The sequence below is a fragment of the Hirsutella rhossiliensis genome (genome assembly GCF_020360975.1).
Source record: "Hirsutella rhossiliensis strain HR02 chromosome Unknown scaffold00004, whole genome shotgun sequence".
Taxonomy (NCBI): Eukaryota; Fungi; Ascomycota; class Sordariomycetes; order Hypocreales; family Ophiocordycipitaceae; genus Hirsutella; species Hirsutella rhossiliensis.
Window position 1 is genome coordinate 1,559,453 of NW_025408670.1, and position 19,775 is coordinate 1,579,227.

Consider the following 19,775-nt stretch of genomic DNA (forward strand, 5'->3'; position numbering starts at 1 on the left):
TCTAATATAAGCGTAAGTAAAGTAGTTATAAGTACGCGGCGACGCTTAATTCTAGTAAGTACTATACTATATCTTAACGCTCGGCGATATTATTTAGCCTATATAAGCGAGATAGGGTAGCCGCTATATAGTAGTACTATAGGTCGCGCTATACTTACTAAGAAATATAGGTAAACGCGTCGACTAGCGTAAAGGCGGTAGAGTATAGTCGCCCGGCGTACTAAGAGGCGGGGTGCCGCTACGCGGAGTAAAAAAGCTAGCGGGCGTATAAGGGCCTATAGTAGTTATAATATAGCGCGGCGCGGCGATAAAAGTTAGGTAGAGTAAAGGCGCGCGCGTAGAAGGAGTAAAGCTTAAAGGAGGAAAAAGAAAGAAAAAGAGAGAGGGGATAAAAGAAGGGTATTTATACGCGGCGGGGCATATATATAGTTAATAAGGTATAGGGGTATATATACGGAAGAGGGAAGGATAGGGTAGAACGGGCGTATAAAAGGGCGGTATATAGAGGGATAGGGCGAGCGTAAAGCGGAAAGAAGCAACCGCGTATACTAAGAAAAAGGGGATAGTAATAATAAAAAGGTAGTAAGAGAAAAATAAGAGCGCTACCGATAAAAAGGGGAGAGTAAGGGTAGTATTATAGGCTATACTTATAGAAGGCTAAGGTTATACTATAGCGACTATACTAAAGTTAGGCTAAAGTAGACCTATATATAAGTAAAGCTTAACCCGAACTTAGGCTAAATAGTACTTAAATATAGGTCGAGCTAAGGATTAAGGAAGATAAATAACTATTGCGACTAAGATAGAGTTTTCCTCCTTTCTCCTTAGCTTTAAATAAATAATTATTTAGCCCTATACTATTATACTAAGTATACGCTAGCCCTTAATAGTCTATAATTATTAAGATCGTATTAACGTTTTATTTATTATATTATACTTTAGGTAGACCTATAGTAAAGTTTATTAATAATTCTTTATATAGTTATATAAGATATAGTAATAATTATATAGTATTATAAGGGCGATGCTTCTTCGATACTATACCTTAATATACTAAGTATAACTAAACGTATTTATTTATATCCTTTATTATTCTATCTTAGTAAAAGTTCCTTATTAATAGTTCGCTAATATATTAAGAGCTAAAGTATCTTATTAATAGATTATTATAAAAGAGCTATATTAGCTCTTACTATAAGGCTACCTTTAAAGGTACTATAATACGACCCTTTTATAATAGTAGTCTATCTAAGCGTATTAACTAAAAACCCTTCTTTTTTAAAAAGTCTTTAGTCTCTTTTAGCTTATTAATTACTACGTTAACCGACTAAGTACGTTTTAGTAACTCTAGTAATAGTTCTAGAACTTCTACTATATAAACCTTTATATAGTAGGCCGCTTCTTTAGCGGTCTTCCTTAAGAGTAACTATTTATAACTAGCTCTCTTTTTAGCTTAATCGGCTAATTATTTAGGTCTTACGCCTAAATTATTATAGTTTTACTATAGATAAGCTTATATATTTTCCTTATATAAAGGCACTTTACTATACTTATATTAACTTAAGGTTAAGTATCTTTTTACTTATAAAAACGCCTTATTATTTCTCTATATAAATATAGTATTAATAGTAGCTAGCTTTACTTATAGCTTTAGTAATAGTTCTATAGTTAAGGGCTTCTCGCTCTTATATTTAGGTATTTTTAATAGCGCGTTTACTAGGTTTAATTTACTTATATAATACTTAATTATAAAGTCGAATAATATTAAATATATATACTATCTTACTTACTTCCTATTTAAGGAGGTCTAGTATATAAACGTTTAAAGGTTATAGTAGTCCGATAATACTTTTACTTTATACGCTACCCTTTTAACGTAATATCGTTAGTATTTAAATAACTTAATAATAGTAAATAGTTCTTAGTTTAAAATACTATAATTAAGTTTAGCTTAAATAAACTTCCTTAACTAAAATACAATTAAATAGTAACGCCCTATATTATTAAGTTAAGAGATAATTCCTATTATTGCAAATTATAATATATTTATTTTAATATAAATATATCTTTCTAAATTATATTATTAAAGGAGTAGGGCTCCTTAAAAAGTATCCTTAAGAGCTTAAAACGCTGCTTATTTAGTAAGGTTTAGCTCTATACTCCCTAGCTTCTTCTTATTCTTACTCCCTTTTAATAATATAGTTAAGGGCGCTATAACTCTAAAGTACCTATATATAAATCGTTAATAAAAATTATAGAATCTAAGGAAAACCTAAATATTATAGTAAGTTATAGGTTTAAGCTATTAAGCTATTACCTTTACTTATTAAGGGTCTATCGATACCCTATTAATAGATAAAATAAACTTAAGGAACTTAACTAACTATTAATAAAAAGCATACTTTAATAGTTTTATATAGAGCTCTATAGCCCTTAGCTTTTTTATTACTTATCTTAAGTATTTAGTATATTCTTCTCTTATCTTAAAGTATATAAGGATATTATCGAGGTAAACTATATAGATTATATTTATAAGCCCTTTAAGCGCTTAATAAATATAGCTCTAAAATATAACTAGTATATTAATAAGTTTAAAAGGTATTACTAGGTATACGAAATATCTATAATACGTTTAAAAAGCGATTTTTTATTTCTCTCCTTCTTAAATTTAAATATATTAATATATATTTTATATATTAATCTTAGAAAAATACTTAGCTCCTTAATAGCAGTTAATAATCTCTAAAATAAAGGGTAAAGGGTACTAATTCTTTTATATAACTTAGTTAAGTCCTTAGTAGTCTATATATAGCTATAAGGTACTATCCTTTTTTAAAATAAAAAGGATAAGCGCTTTAGCTAAGCTCTTTAATTCTTAGATTATTTTCCTTCTTATCGCGTCTTAGATCTAGTCGCGTAATACTTAGAGTTCCCTTTATAATAAAAGGTAAATTAGTCTATAAATCTCGCGAAGAGAGATGCGAGAAGTGCATGAAAATGCACGAAAGTAAAATTAGAAGTAAGGGGTTAGATAGGTAGGGCAGAGAGATTTGATTCTTGCGGGGGCAGCAATAAAGGTAGGGGAGTGATTGTTATATTGCCTTGATTCTTCTTCTTTCCTCTATCTAACGCCCTTCTTTATACCCGTCTAGCATCTTAATTAACATAGAAGATCCTGCTTAAAGCCACTAATGTCCTTTCGACTACCGAGCTTTTTGCCGGTTTTTCCCCTCTTTTCCAGCCGTTGCCGGCATATCCGTCTTATCTCTCGCTACCTCTATAGGAAGCCATCGCCACTTCTGCTTCCCCTCTTGCCCCCACCCTCCTCTCTGCATCTCCTTTCAGCTCCTTCCTTAAAACCTGTTTTTTAGCTTCCTAGGTCCCTCGTGCTAAGGGATATCTCCGAGAACTGCGAAATCAGGCCACGCTTCGCGACAATAAAGGGGTTCTATATTAAGGATTAAATTAATTACGTAATCTATTCTATTTTTAGCTAGTAGTAAGTTAGATTTATTAGCTAAGAAAGTATCTTTAAACTAGTAAAGAATTAATAGGATTTTGGCTTATTCTTCCTATAAAATCCCTTTATCTTTATCTTTATTTAGTAGTAAGACTAGTTTAAGATTAAGCGCTATTATATATACCCTTACTTTATTCTTATATTCTTAAAGGAATCTATAAGGGTTTTATAGGGTTTTACTACTTAGTTAATACTTAAACTACTACTATTATTTCTATAGGATAATATAGATATATTTATCCTTTAAGGTAGTAACTAATAAAAGGATTAGTACCTAATTATTTAGCGTTAACTTATTAATACTAATATAAAAATAAGTAATTATCTTTTTAGTACCTCTTATATTTATTATTTAAAGTAGTACTAACTATACTTTATACTCCCTTACCTTACTATTATTAAGCCTTAATAACTTAGGGTATAATAGCGCTACTTATAGTAATCCTTACTATTAAGTAAAGTATATATTTATAAGGTTAATAGTATTATAAGTATCTAAGTATATAGGGACTTTAATAAGGTTTCGCCTTAATATCGTTATAAGAGTTTTAAGTAACTATCTTATAGGTATTAAGTTTACTAAAGGAGAGGCGTTTACCTTAATATCTTACCTTTTCGTAATTTTATAGTATTAAGTCTAAGAGTCTTTACTAGGGTTTCTACTTATAAGGAATTAGTATATTTTATAGATAGGTATCCTAGCTTATTATATTAAAAATATATAATTCCTAATAAAGTAAAAGATCCTCTTCCTTAATAATATCCCTTAGTTTAGCCCTTAGTAAGTATATTACTAGCTTACTAGTTATTAGTTAAATTAATAGTATTTCCTTAACGATTTAGCTTAGCTTATTAGCCTCTTTAATTCCTTCCTTTATATATACTACCTTAAGGTATAGTACTATTTCTATTCTTAGTTCCTTTAAAGGTAAAAGTAATATTAATATATTACTTTTTATTAGTAGTAGTATCTTAATATCGTTAAGCGACTTATATAAGCTCTTCCTATTAATAGGTATAAATAAGCATTAAGTAAAGGTTAATTTAGTCTTAAAGTTATAGCTTTAACTTAATAAAAAATATAAGAGTATATACCTTTTTTAATAGGCATTTAAAATACCTCTTTAAGGAGTTAAGGTATAAGCTAAACTCTAAGAGGGACTAGCCTTTTTATTAGCGAGCCTCCTTTAATTATATCGCTAATAGTATCTCCTTATTTATAGTATCCTTAATTAAAATAAGTATCTATTTCTTAAAGTATACCTAATCTATACTATATTTAGTTTATTTAATCGGTATTTATTCTTTAAGGTATTAGCGCTATCTTACTTTATAGTCGCTATATATATAATTTACTATATAAAGGATCTTTATTTTATTACGATAAAAATCTTTAAGCGCTACCTTAAAAGCGTTCTTTAAATCGTAAGTTTAGTTTAGACGTTTCTATATATTAATAGGTTAAGATAATTAAGCGATATTTTTAATCTTAACCTCGCCCGCGCGACTACTATCTAATTTAAGGAAGTAGGACTATCGACGCTTCCTTAAATAGATAGCGATAGTACTAGCGCGTTTAGTAATTTCCTCCTCTAATTATATAACGCGATCTTATAAGTATTTCGTCTCTTTTAGCTCCTTAACCCGCGCTTATAGAGCTATAAGCTTTTCCTTATAAGATAGTTATTTTATACTTATAGGTAGTAATATCTTTAATATAGTTATAACGCTATCTATAATAAGGGTTTATTCTAAGGATATATCTTCCTATTCTTTATCTTTTAAGTAGATACTTAATATATTTAACGAAGAGGCCGCGACTAGTTAACTACTACGTCGCGCTATAAGAGCGTTATATAGTTTTCTTTAAGTAGCTATCTCTACTAAGTAACTAAAAAGGGAAGCTTTAAAAATTATAAGGGAATATATATTATAGTACGATTAGTTAGGTAGTAGAGATAGCTAGAGGTACTACGCTATATATATTATATTCTCCTTATTATAAGACTAAAGCTTATAAGAAGAGGGATTTTCTCTCTTCTATTAGAATATTAAGTAGTCTATAATATATAAGCGGGGTAAGCACGATTCCCTATTAATACCCTACTTGTGGGTAGGCACCTGCGGCAGCTGCTGCAATGAGACGGTACTAGGGTTAACCTGTGATGTTGTATTCGTCTTGTTCTCTATCTAAGGAGGCAGAGGCCAGCGTGGAGAAAGGGGGCACGCTGCCCTCAGCCGCACACGTGACCGTACGGGTCACGTGCCAACCATGGTTGGTCACACCACTAGATAGATACATTCCTACACAGGCAACTCTTCTTTTGCTGTGAAGCACAGCAACACCTTGAACGGGTCTAAAGGATAGTAGCGTTAAGGCCGTGAAGGAATGTGCCGTGAGGGCGTGTGTCATTATTGCGAAAAAGTGGGTCCGACGTCTTGTTCTTAGCTGTAGATATCGGGAAGAAGTGAAGGGTCTTCCTGATAGGAGCAATCATTTGATCATAGGGATAAGGAGCGGTTAGGAACGTTGTACGTATCCTTCGACTCGAATTGTCAGACTATTGGTATCGATGAAGCGTTCCAGGGCTCGGTTTGGTGATGCTTTCGTCATTGCATCTGCTGGGTTGTCTGCGCCGTTGATCCAACGAATATCTGTTATCTCTCTCTTCTCGTATGACTGGCGAAGGGCCATGATATCAATCATCAATCGTTTTTCCTTCGTCGTACCGAGCTTGACTAGGCATTCGTAGAGAGTACGAATCCGTACAGACGATGAGAGGGATAGGAGGAAGGTTGAGTCGTTCCGTAATTATCTTCATAGTCATCGCAAGGAGATGCCTATGTCGAATCCGTTGGCCATACCGTAGATCTCTGATGCTAGGACGCTACGGGTAACACGTTTGCACTTTGTTGAACTCCAGTGTACGATGTTACCACTAATCTCGAACTGTTTTTCTTTGTGGTTTGTCTCGTTAACGAGGGCAATGACGAATCCTAGTTGGGAGGATAAGTCCTTGTTGTTTGCGAAAGAACCATCGGTGAAAACCATCAGCTTTGCAGTAGCTAGATCAATTGGTTTGTACGTGAGGCCACGTAGTTGGTGATCCATTTGCCATTGCAGTCGCTTGTTCAAAATTGCGTAATCTTTATCCTCAGGGGTCTGTACTTGGGCGGCGACTGAAACATCGAAAGAAGCTTCCGGTTGAGCAATTGAAGCAATGTATGAGGCTCGCGCTCGTTCCTCAACGTAGCGCTGGTGACGATCAATTGCTTTAGGGTCAATGGTGGTCATTTTGCTGCTTGTCCCTTCTGTTGAAGTAAAGGGATCCTTTCTTAAGGGTTATTATTCAGCAACGTCAGTCTTGCACCATTAAAGTCAACCGTTGTTCCGTATGTGATGTCAGTCTTGGGCTTGGAACGAAATTCTGCCTTTTGTAGCTCTTCTTCTTCACGGGTAGAAAAGTTGTTCGTTCCAAGGATGAGGGTGTCATCAGTTTGCATTCCAACAATACCGAGCGTGTCAGGGCCAGTATTCGAAATCAGTAGGCAGGAGTCATAGGTGGAGGTAGACATATCCAGCTTTTCGAGGTGATGCTGCTGATATGTGCGGAACCAATGGACTCCGGCTTCTGCGATACCGTACAGGGGCTTAATAACACGAATAATTGTTCCGTTAGGGTATTTGCCTTGTAGTTCCGTGGGCAAATACGTAAGAATGGTCCGGAAAAGCTTGGTCTGGGATGGCGGGTATGCCGGAGTGTTATCACGGGGGGGGGGGGTTATGCCTTAGTTTTGAAGAAGTCCGGGGCAATAGCGAGGATGAGTCTCTGGCTAACGCGTTGAATTGTCGGAGATTGCGTCAGGAGGGTGGTCTTCTCAAAGTCGTTATGTCCTTGAATAACAAGTCGAGACTTTTCGTAGGGCTTAGTGTTGATTCCTTTGACTTCACGAACCATTCGAGAGCGAAAGATTCTATAGTTTCCATGACTCATTTGATCGTATCGTTCAAATTGGAATACACCGCGGCCAACGAGGTCAGTAATCTCTTTGTTATCGGATTCTTCGAAGGGTCACCAGGAGAGGTGATTATGCCATCAGACCGTAGCTTGAGGGAAAGAGCTTGTGCATCTTCCTCCTTTTGGGTCAAGCTCTGGTCTACGGCAGGCCATCATGATCAAATCCTTTGGCTTGTTCTTTGATCCTGGTGGGCGTCCTCTTGCGGGGGCGGGGGTTCGGGTCGGGCAGGCAGGTCCGTTAGGGTCTTAACGGGGTCTTGAGCCGGTTGTTCATTAAGATCTGAACGAATGCCTGAGGGTCTGTGTCGTGTGTAGGGTCGGAAAGAGTGGTATCATCACGCAGATACGGTTGTACAAGGGTCGATCGAAAGACTTGGGGCCGTTGACTGTGTCAATGGTGATGTTATGGCTATCAATCGATGCAATCTTGAAGGGTCCTTGCCAACCGTCTTTCTCTCTCAAACGCGAACTTCACTTTGCAGCGGGAGGGATAGCACTTCTGTCGTGCTCGGGCCGTTGCGTGCATGGAGGGCATCCTTAACTCGTCTTTCTGCCGAGAGTTGGCGGAGCATTTTCATCGCTTTCTGCATAGCTTCCGATCTTTTGAGGTGGAAGCGGAAGGGGCGAGTCTGTAGATACGCGAGGGTATGCGCCGAAAACAAGCAACGTAGGCACAAGACCGTCAGGTCCTGCCGTATCATTGATTGCTTTAACAGCCATTTGAAGGACTGTTTCGGCGGAAGTGGTGTGGCCAATCTCAGCATGGAGGATGTTAAAGGCGCGTCGGAGGGTGCGTGATAGCGTTCAATCTTTCCAATGGACCAATGCGTCTCAACAGGTACTTGAGAGCATTTGATTCCCATAATCTTTGCTTCGTTCCGGAATTCGAGAGAAGCAAAGTTAGTTCCTGCATCATGACGGAGGGTATCAGGAGGTCCAAGATACGTGTCGATCCAGAGGGTCCGGAGGGTCTCCCATGTATCTTTAGCTGACATTGACGGTAAAAATCTGGCTCCTTGGAAAGCAGTAGCTGAGTCCACAACGTGTAGAACAGGGCGTTGTGGTGTTCCTAGGTGCATCACATCAACGATGATTTCGTAGTTGAACTCTTGATCATCGTTAAGGGTGAACTTGAAGCGGCGTGGGGCTTGTGAGTGCATTTGACAGTGGTGACAGAACTTAGAGATAGTCTCTAATGTGTCTATCGAGACGTCACTGTGCCCGGCTTGCTTCAAGAGGTGATGGAGCCTAGGGACTGCTGGGTGTCCAAAGCGTCGGTGAAGTGTACGAATCTCTGTTTCCGTAAGAAACGAGATGGACTCTTCATCTTTCGTAAGGAAGAACCAGGGATGTCCCCATTTGCGTACGACTGGAATGCTTGTAGGGCGATTAGTACAATGATTAGTACAATTGATGGTATCTGTGATGTTGTTGAAATAGATACCAAGCCGGTCCATATCAGCAAGGCAGAGCAAAAAGGAGTTGGGGTTTGAAGGACGTGGAACGTGATCCTTCCGAGGGTGTGTTAAGGGCGACTGTGCCGAGGGAGTGGATGGCGTCGCTGTTGCCGAATTTGATGGAGGCCTGGCCGGATGTGGAGCTGTCGAGAGCTACAGAAGGGTCTTCTCGTTGTAGGGCGATGTACTGAGAGTATCCTGCTGTGGAAAATGTTGCTGCACCTGTGTCGATCATGATACCTTGAATCTATCCCTTGAATAGCGATCTTCAATAATAAATTGCGAGGCTGGAACAACGGTTTGATCCGTCTGATAGACGTCTTCTCCTGTGATCAAATGATTGAATGCCTGTTGACAGAGCATTTGGCTTGCTTGCCATTGTTCCGGGTGATCGTTGGTGCTATTGTCATGTTCTTCCCATGTATCTTCAGTGTCATCAAAGCTGCTCATCTCATGACCTTCGTAGTCTAGAATATAGCCTCCGATGTCCGTGAGTTGTACACCTATGAAGTGACATTGAGTGATATGTTGGTCCTTGGCCTTTTGCCGTTCATCCGTAGAGTGTTTAGTTGACCAACAGCCTTCTTGTCCACAAACAAAACACTTCTTCGTCCAGTTTCGGTTACTGTAGCTATGATTGTAGTTACTACGGCTTTGAGGCCGGTAGTTTCCACGGTTGTAGCTTTGTCTGTATCCGCGGCTGGGTCGTTGACCTGAATATCCGTATCTACCTCGAGAGCGGTTGTTATTGTATCGACGGTCGAGGTAGTACTGATGGTGTGGATCGTTATGATCAAATGATCCAGCAAAGTCAAGGGAAATTGAGAAGTTGTTATGAGGGCAAGATGGGTTTCAACGGATGCACGAAGATCTGCAAGAAGGTGCTCGACGTTATCGGCGGGTTTGAAAGAGCGTATTGGAGTTCGGGTACTCCACGGCATGCTTTCATAAGCGTTGTACGCAGTTGGAGGTCTCCTGCGTACTCCCTGCCAAGGGCTCGTTGGCAGAGCTGAAGCTTATCAAAGAGGATTTGAAGCACTTCGTGGGGGGTCTTCGAAGCATCTTGGGCACGGATGGAGTTGAAGGTTATTGTTGTCCAGTCAGTATGGTAGTGGACATGGTTGACTTCCGTGTCAAAGTGTTGTTTGAAGATATCATACGCTTGTCGGAACGTCGTAGCCCATGTGATCTTATCAAGATAGAATCTTTGGGCTCTTCCATCAAGGATCCGGGAAAGAGTGCGTGAAATTGTGATGGTTTCACTGGGATATGAGAGCAGTTGCTTAAGAAGAGGCGGAGCTTATCATCAAGGAGATCGTACGGCTCTCCTGTGTAGTTCCGATCTTTGTTCCAGGTCTTCATAAACTTCTGCTGGATGTCGCTATCGACGATAGCGTTCGGGATGTTATCCGGGGGGAGTTTCATGTATTCTCCAAAGGTTGCAGGGCCGGATAAGTGTTCGGGGATGGAGTTGGTGACGGGTTGGACGAGATCGGGGTTCTGGAAGCGGTAGGAAGTCGGATGAATAGTAAGAGGTCGGAGCAGGTTTATCTTGGATAGTCGGAGCAGGAGTAGGTGCGTTAGGAGGGCTCGTTAGGGTCTTAATAGGTTGTGGTTCGTTAAGACCTTGATGAGGTGCTGCTAAGGGCGTAACTGATGGTGAAGGAGGTTGAGACGGATGGGGATTAGTGGAAGCATTTGATCCTAGTAATGCTGTCTGCCTCCTGAAGGCAGCAGTCCTCTCATCAAACACCATCTCCGTAAACTCCTGCTCTGGCCAGGTTTGTGGGTTCTCGATAGTTTGTAATATGAGAAATTGTGTTGCGAATTCCCCCCTTGTGAACCTGTGTAGATACCTCTTTCCTTAGTAGTTTCCTGAGGGCTCTCTTGTATTCATTCGGGGCGCGGTCCCATGTGTCTTCGGTCCATTCTTCAAAATGCTGTTGGAAGTAACCAAGGAGGTCGTATCCTTGATCACTGCCAGATTGAACGATGAATATGAACTTTGCCACATATGTCGTTACTGCGATCTTGTCCTTTTCGTCGTGTGTGATATCGTTGTCCCAAAGGTCGATATTAATTTGTCGGAATGCGGATGCTTGGATGTCTAGTGCCTGCATCTGGTCGCATATTTCTTCGAGCTGGGCTTCTGGGGACATAGCTCGGGCGGTCAGGGCTATCGTGATCAAATGAATGAGACGATGTGGGGTTCGTATTGGTCTCTTCGTATACGAGTTGTCGCTAATAGGAGGTCGAGCGTCGCGTACTAAGTAGGTCGTTCGCGGCCAGACTGAACTGACGGGGATCTTGCTACTTAACGTCAAGGGTCGAACGTTCTTACTAGTTGTTTGCGATGTGGTCGCCTGTCGATTCCGGTGCTCACGGCTAGGCAAACTAGCGGGCGATCGTAATCAACAGTTGGAAGGACTCTCGCGCGGCTGGGCAAACCAGCGGGGAGATTCCTTGTTCTTAGCACAAATAACCTTCTTCTGAGCGCTACTCAGGGCCACAGTAAAGTGACGCGGACTATAGCACCTTCGAAGGTTGAGGAATTTGTCTCTTCTACTTAGCTGTCTGTGACGGGCGTGGGCGGTCACTGATCAGTGTGGGTAGGCACCTGCGGCAGCTGCTGCAATGAGACGGTACTAGGGTTAACCTGTGATGTTGTATTCGTCTTGTTCTCTATCTAAGGAGGCAGAGGCCAGCGTGGAGAAAGGGGGCACGCTGCCCTCAGCCGCACACGTGACCGTACGGGTCACGTGCCAACCATGGTTGGTCACACCACTAGATAGATACATTCCTACACTACTAATATATTAGTACTATATACCTAAGTACTTTATTAGCCTATACCTCCTAGTAGTGCTTTTATACTAATATACCTATCCTTATTAGTTTATCTATCCTTTAGTATATCCTCTTAATCTAGTTAATTAGTTCTTATATCTATAGTTAGCTCTATATTACCTAATACCTTATCTTTACCTCTCTTACCTATAGTAAGAGTATCGCTTACTCTATCTTTAGCTAGGTATTAGGCTCTCCTATTACTACTCCCGGCCGCCCTTAGGCCTATTCTCCCCCCTCTAAGTTATTAGGATATCTATATTATATCCTTTAAGTCCGATCTCTCTCTAGGCTTTATAGCCTTATTTAAAAAGAGCTTTAAATATATTAAGGACTAGCGTATACTTAGCGTAGTAGTATAGGGCCGAATAATTATTTATCTAAAGCTAAGGAGAAAGGAGGAAAACTCTATCTTAGTCGCGATAGCTATCTATCTTCCCTAGTCCCTAGCTCGACTTATATTTAGGTACTATTTAGCCTAAGTTTAGGTCGAGCTTTATCTATACGTAGGTCTACTTTAGCCCGACTTTAGTACGGTCGCTATAGTATAACCCTAGCTCTCTATAAGCATAGCCTATAATACTTTACTAGATTAAGCTAGCTATATATATTTACTTAATAAAGTACCTCTTTAAACTATATAAGGTAGGCTAGAATTACTTTACTTTACTTTTAATAGAGTATTATAAGCTCTTAGCTTATTAACTTAGCTATATTAGGTTTATTATAATTAATATAAAGCTTTATAAGGAGGTTAGCTAGTCTATTTATATTAATATATATAAGTAATAAGAGATACCTTTATAGGTATAAGGATCGGCTTATATAAAGATAGTTAAATTAAGTATAAATATCCCTTATTATAGCGCTATTAATATAAAGCTTTACTTTTATATAAAGTAGCTATAGCTTAAGCTCTATAAAGGAGCTATTAAACTTATTAAGGCATAGGAGTACCGCTCTTAGTTATATAGAGCCCTATTATTATAAGAGGCTCTTAATTACTTAAGTAAACTAAGTATTACTTTTACTTTAATTTTATAACTATAGGAGTATAGATATTTTATATATATATATATATTAGCGCGGGCGGTTTAACTAAACTAGGTAATTAAAAGTCGGCTTTAAAGGTAGCTAGAAATAGATATTCTATATATAGGGATATAAAGAGGGTAAAATAAAGGGCAGATTATACTATTATAAAGTAAGTAAAGGTATAAGCTTAAGTATAGTTTATTAAAAGAAGGTTAATAATCTATAAGGGGGAAAAGAAAGAGAAGTATAGGCCTAGTATATATAGATATAAAGGCCGCTTATATATAGACTTAGCTTAGACCCTAGTCTAAGCCTATATAGGGTAAAAGCCCTTATATATATAGCTTAAACTACCTTAAAAGGTATTTTCTTAAGTATTTTAAGTATATATAATTATATATACCTTAAGTTATAGCTAGCTATATTAAGCTTAAGAGTATAACTAAGTAATAAACTAAGATCTATATATATTAAATATAATAGTATTTAATATTATATTTATAGTATAAATAAAGGAAATATTACTATTAATAATAAGTAAATTAAAAAAATAAAATTTTAGTTAAACTATAATAAATAGATATTTAAAAAGGTTTTATAAGAATCTTAATAAGATTTCTATTAAATATCTATAGTTACTTATTATATTTCTAAGATATTCTCTTTATATCTTTATTAAGATATTTAAAGATATTTAGTAAAAAAAACTTAAAATATATCTAAGATTTATATATAGTTATACTAGAGCGCTACCTATATATAAAGTAGTTTTTAATAATAATAAAGGTATAGTAAAGTTAAGCTTAATATATATAGAAGTTATTCTAATTATAAATTTATAGTCGGCTTAACTACTATAAAAAGCGGGTCGCTGGTCGGGCTACTAGGGGGGGATGGTCCGCTTGACCACGTACTCCGCATTTTCCTTCGCGTCCCTCGTGCTTGGTCAGCCTCCTGTCGTCCTCAACATGATTCAAGCTGTCCATTCCGATACCCCCCTGCACAGGACATAGGCGAAGAGCTTCTTCCATAACGGCATCATCGAAATCATGAGCGGTCCCATCAACATCGGCTCCACCGGCGAGTGGCAGTCGCTGCTCTCCAACACCAGCATTGTCGTCGCAGACTGTACAAACACGTTTGCCCTCGATGCGTCGAATGATGACACGGAAGAAGAAACTGACACCCTCATAGTCTACGCCGACTGGTGCGGCCCTTGCAAGATGATTTCGCCTCACTTCGAGCGGCTCTCCAAGGAACACTCGCGCCCGAAGAAGGTGGCCTTTGCCAAGGTCAACGTCGACAGCCAATCCGCCATAGCGCGCACGCAATCCGTCTCGGCCATGCCCACCTTCAAGATCTTCCACGCCGGCCAGTGCGTCGACACCATCCAGGGCGCAAATCCACCCGCCCTCGCAGAGGCCGTGACACGCGCGCTCAAGCTCGCCGACGCGGGCGGGAAGCCCGGCGCCGCCTACAAGACGCCCGGCCGCACCCTCGGCGGGGCGTCGCCGTCCCGGGGCGGCGGCATGGGCCTTGGCGCGTGGAACTTGAGCGGCCTCGTCAACATGCTCGTTGCGTTTGTGGGGCTGTATCTCATCTCTCTGTTTTCGGTACGTCACCCAAAGCACGGCGAGTGCCATAACCTGACTGGTCTCGTTTCGCAGTTTGATGCGCGCAAGGCGGCAGAGTCGTCATGGTTCAACGTCCACAAGAAGCCTACACCGCAGAAGCGGACATCCTCAGGAGCGGCGCCAGCTGGACCAGCGCGGCCGCCACAGAAACCCGCCTTCCGGACGCTGGCTGACCTGGGCTCGGAGTGAGTGTTGACTGGGGAGCGATAGAGGCTGGGCGGGCTGCAAGGCGTTGGGGATGGGAATACAATCAATTCTTTGGGCCGTCTTTGCTTGTGACTATCATACATTTTTGGACTGCAAAGACGCTTGTTACGACGCTCGTTGGCTTTGCCAGCCTTGCTTTATAGCACTTGAAATGCAAACTTTGATTCAGTTTGCACTCTCCGTCGCTCGTATGCCTGTTTTGCTCCTCCCCGGGCCTTGGTCGCAAACGGGTGAGGGCATGCGTGCACTCTCGAGCCCATTCTGGCCTCTGCCTCGAACATGATTGTGATGCAACCACGTCTGTCTCTTGCCTTGTGAGTTCAAGCTCTATTATAGTCATTTATCCGTGATTCAGGATGGAGATTGCCAAGCCGAGAGGGCAGAACTGGTGCGGGGGGTACGTGTTTGCATGGCTCGCACCGCCGATTCTGGCTACGTCACCAATCGTGAATAGCCTCACAACCACCAAAAAAAAATTTCAGAACATCACGAAATTGCCTCGCCACAGCTCAATTCGGGCTCCAAAAAAGCCAAAAAAAGAACCATTCACTTCCCCCAGGCCCGGAGAGCCGGTCGTGTCGGGCACCTCCGGGGAGACTCTAACCCCACGCGTCACTCCGATATGTGTCGACCCTGCTCCTGGACCACAACCAGTGCGCTAAGAATCACATCCGCGTTCGTCCCCTGATTCCCGGACCGGCGACCAATTAAGGTAACAGTGACAGGGAGGGAAGGAGTGTGGCTCGTGACCATTACCGTTCGGCCACCCGTGTTGGGAATTTTGGATTTTTTTTCGTATATAAGGGTTGCTGCGGAGAACGGCGCGGGTCTGTTGCGTGTGCTGGCAACGGGGCAGCGGTGGCGGTGCTGAAGCTGTTCAGTTGCTGTGCGCAGGCTCCAGCACGTGCTGCTCTGCTTGGCCGCGACGCACCACACTGTTACCCCGTCTCTTCCAGAGCCCCTGAAGGTAGGGCCTGCATCATCACCGCCTCAGCCATCTCGTGGTCGATGAAGGAGGTCATGGCCAGGGAGGACCAGGCTACCCACCGAGGACGAGCAGCTGCCCTTGTCTTCTATTAGCATTGCTGCAGGGTCTTCGATCTGTCACCCAGGCGGCATTTCTTTCTCTGCAACGCTGAGACTTGTGTCATTGTGCGCGATGCCAGCGGGCGGTGGCCTGCAATGCCTCGGACATTGGTCGCCACAAAAGTATGGCGCACAAGCATTCTGATGCACAGAGATAATGATGTTGTGAGACTGGCCTTTGGTTCAAAGAGATATAGATAGTTGTCCACGAAGGGTATCAGCTCAGGTCTAGCAGTCGTCAGCCAGGCACTCAAAGGCCAAGGATGGTACTGATGCCCACGAAATCTTTCAAGGCCGTACCACCCATTCAGGGTGGTCGTCTTCTCACAGAGCACCGAGACTGGACATGAGAGCAAGCGGCTTCAGAAGGAGGCCGGGAATGAGCGATTTCACGACAAGGTTGCCTTGGAAGAGTACAAAGAAACGAAACAGAATCAAGTGATCAAGTAGGCACAAGGTCGGCCCGGCGGCCCAACTGCGCCATGATAAAGGTATTCATAATTGCTATGGAAAGCCAAGATGGAGGCGAGGCTTGTTAAAGGAGGAATGAAGTTGGAGGGAGAGACAAGGTCTGTGGAGTCGCAAAGTTGGATGGACCCTCCCTGTAAGCCAATCGCCGCCCAGCAATTACACAATATCGATCACGTGACGCCCTCCGACAAGGATAAAGTGCCGTCCATACTCTGCAGCTCCAGAGCTCTTTGACAAAGCATGCACCCCATCATGCTTCCATTGAAGCGCTTGCATGGCCTTCCTCCAAGGGCCAGCTGTAAATTTCCGCTGTTTCTCAGACGTTGCATTAGCTACACCTCTCTCCCACTTGCGCAACTGGTCTCTTCTCGGTCCCGAACTCTCCAACGCAGCAATCGCATGCATGACCGCTCATTCACGAGTTCTGCATATTTCCGGGTGGACGAACCGACGAAAGATGACATCAAGACACCAGATGATATCGAACGGACAGTCCGGGAAGCAGCGGAACGATGGAAAGACACGCTGCCCAAAGACTATCTCGGCCCCGAAGAATTAGCCCTCTACGAACGACTCTATGGCCCGCCTTTGCGAGAAACGGAGCCAGAAGATGTAGGCATCCCAGCGCATGCCGATATGGGTGCCCCGGTATCCCAACCACAAAACGGCCCAACGCTTTTGGGGACAGCCGAGGACGGACAATTCGAGGAAGTAGAATACGAGACCGCAGACGACCAAGCCTCGCAAGATCAAGCAACTGCGTCGGCTGAGGGGGCTACTCTGGAAGCTGTGGACCAAGCACCGACATACGTCGACGCTGTGGCAAGGAACCCGAGAGAGCACGCCGCGTTGCTGAAGCTATCGCAAGATTTTGAGGCGGCGCAAAGAAAGCAGAGGGAAAGAGAGCAAAGCGCTGCGGTGCAGGAGAGCGAGGCGGATGACCAAGACACGTCTGAACAGTGGCCTCCTGAAGAAGAGTGGGACGACGGCGACTACAGGTCGGGACAGCGTCGACGGTTCCACCGGCACACCCTCCAAGGGCATTTCCATGAAAGCCCGGTTGAGATACTGCTTCCAAAGGAGCACTTTGTGGAGCCGATACGCGAGCTACTGGCTCGGTCGAATCCTGGCCATGTCAAGACAGCAGCCGAAGAGGCCTTTGGCGGACGAGGGCTGCCGACCTCACCGACGACGCCCGCAGGCCTAAGGAAGGGTAAGATGGTCGGGGTCGGGCTCCATCCGGACAAGCGACACATGACGGAGATTCAGGCCGACGCATTTGTCGCCGGCTACCTGCCTCCCGCGTACGCTTCCGTCCTGTCGATCCTCCGCGAGGTGCGGAGGCGCCTCGGAAGCCACTGGCTGCAATCGCGATTGAAGATGGGCCAGGATGGTGGTCTGAGTGTCTTGGATGTTGGCGGCGCCGGCGCCGGCTTGGTCGCATGGGAAGAGGTGCTCCGCGCCGAGTGGGAGGTGCTGAAGGAAAATGGAGAGGTGGGCGGCGAGCATCCCCCACAGTGGAAGAAGACGGCAGTCATCGGATCTGAGCGGTTACGCAACCGTGTCAAAGTCTTCCTCGAGAACACAACCTTTTTGCCGCGACTGCCGGACTACGAGCACTCGGGCGAAACTCAGGGAGAGCATCTCGATGCGGGAGATACGCCTCAGCCGCGCAAGCAGTACGACATTATCATTGCTTCGCACCTGTTTCTCCAGGAGCAGGTCGGCCATCGGCGGCAGGCCGTGCTGAACAGCCTCTGGAGCACGTTGAGCAAGGACGGAGGCATCCTGATTGTCATTGAGAAGCCGCATCCTCGTGGCTTCGAGGCCATGGCGCACGTCCGCGACACGGTGCTCAAGCAGTTCCTCCTACCCGAGTCTGGCGAGCCAAACGTCGACCCAAAGAACTTCAATCCAGCATTCCATCGCGAGCAAGAGCCCGGACACGTCATTGCGCCGTGCACAAGTCAAGGGACGTGTCCCATGTACAAGGAGCCCGGCGAAAGCCAGGGTCGCAAAGATGCATGCCACTTTCACCAGCGGTTTGTGCAGCCGTCGTTTTACATGAGCGTTGTGGGTGGCGGCAAAGGTCGCAACCAGGGCGACGTGCGTTTTAGCTACGTGGCCATCCGCCGGGGCGTGCCAAAGCCGAGTCCCCTGAGCGGCAAGGAGGCCACGCGCAGGGCATTTGACGGCTACGAAAAGTCGCAAGAGACGCCTCACATGCAGACGCTGCCGAGGTTGATCCTGCAGCCGCTGAAGCGCACGCGGCACATCACCATGGACGTGTGCACTGCCGAAGGGAACCTGGAGAGATGGACGGTGCCGAAAAGTTACAGCAAGCAAGCCTACCACGACGCGCGAAAGTCGCAATGGGGAGACTTGTGGGCCCTGGGGGCCAAGACGCGGATATGTCGCCGGGTGCGGGTTGGGCGAGGCGTGGAGAAGCGGGACAAGGGATCGGGGAAGAAGCCGCACAAGGTGGCGGTGACGATGGAGGGCGGGCGGATGTACACCAAGGAGAAGAACAGGTACCGAGATGGGCCGCGGGAAAGGGGCGGTAAAAAGAAAGATGCGGTGCAGGAGCTGATGGAGGCTGAAGAGCGGGAAGAAGCCATGATATCACGAGAAATCGATGAGGAGGCCGAGGAAGACGAGGAAGACGAGGACGAGTTCCCCAGGCGCAGCAAGCAAGGGAAGAGGAGGAGAAGATGAGAGCGAGATGGTGTGTAAAGATATGTGTATATCCCACAATGGGGCCCCTTTGGCTGTAAAACTCATCTACATTCCATGCTCTTGTCTTCCAAGTAGTTCGTTTCGTGATAATAGGAGAGGTGACATTAATAAGCTGAGGTGGGCAAGCCTTGATGAGTCGTGTCGCGCGGCTGCGTGAGCCAGGCAGACAAACCTACGTGCTTGAGGAGCGACTCCCTCGTGGTTCATTCTGGCCAAGTCACGGGTGAAGCCCGGCTCGGACAAACATGGAGCTGAAGCGGCACGGGCATGGGACTGCTCCTTTCCAAGAGGAACGTAAATGTAACTCTCTCTGGTAAGGCCGAGACCAGCCAGCAGCATCAAGGATCGCCAACGAGCCCAACATCACCTGGCGCACTCGAGCCTCTTCAGCCGGGGGCGCCACGCCTTGAACTGTAATTCCAGGGACAAGATTGAACGCAAATGAATGAACTACTGGCGGCGGCTTGATTTAGCCAATGCGGACTAGATGATCGACAGGCTGCCTCAGAGGCTGAATGATTTGGGTCTCAATCGGGCTGAGGCGCCTGCAGGGCTCGGGCTGGTCCCGGCTGCTCAAGAAGTGTCGGAGCTGGTGGCTCTGCGGCCTGCCTAATGAGGCAACTTCACGAGGATCAGATGGATGAGCCCCAAAGAGAGGATCAAAGAGATGTGTGTGTGTGTGTGTGAAGCTGTCTGCGATGTGCCATTCGGGGAATATTCTCCTGGCCCTGCATATCTGGGTCCCTGTACGTGACAAATCCCG

The 19,775-nt window shown here is 43.9% G+C and overlaps 2 protein-coding genes across 2 annotated transcripts; both read left to right on the forward strand.

Moving 5' to 3' along the window:
• Positions 1-13,927: 13,927 nt before the first annotated feature.
• On the forward strand, positions 13,928-14,701 carry HRG_04324 (thioredoxin domain-containing protein; the record flags this gene model as incomplete). Its single annotated transcript, XM_044862795.1, has 3 exons — positions 13,928-14,006; positions 14,073-14,491; positions 14,546-14,701. 3 exons carry the CDS (start codon positions 13,928-13,930, stop codon positions 14,699-14,701), a joined length of 654 nt encoding a protein of 217 aa, XP_044721409.1.
• Positions 14,702-16,675: 1,974 nt separating this feature from the next.
• On the forward strand, positions 16,676-18,991 carry HRG_04325 (mitochondrial small ribosomal subunit; the record flags this gene model as incomplete). The annotated part of the gene is made up of 3 exons (XM_044862796.1): positions 16,676-16,916; positions 16,965-17,194; positions 17,237-18,991. 3 exons carry the CDS (start codon positions 16,676-16,678, stop codon positions 18,989-18,991), a joined length of 2,226 nt encoding a protein of 741 aa, XP_044721410.1.
• Positions 18,992-19,775: the final 784 nt, after the last annotated feature.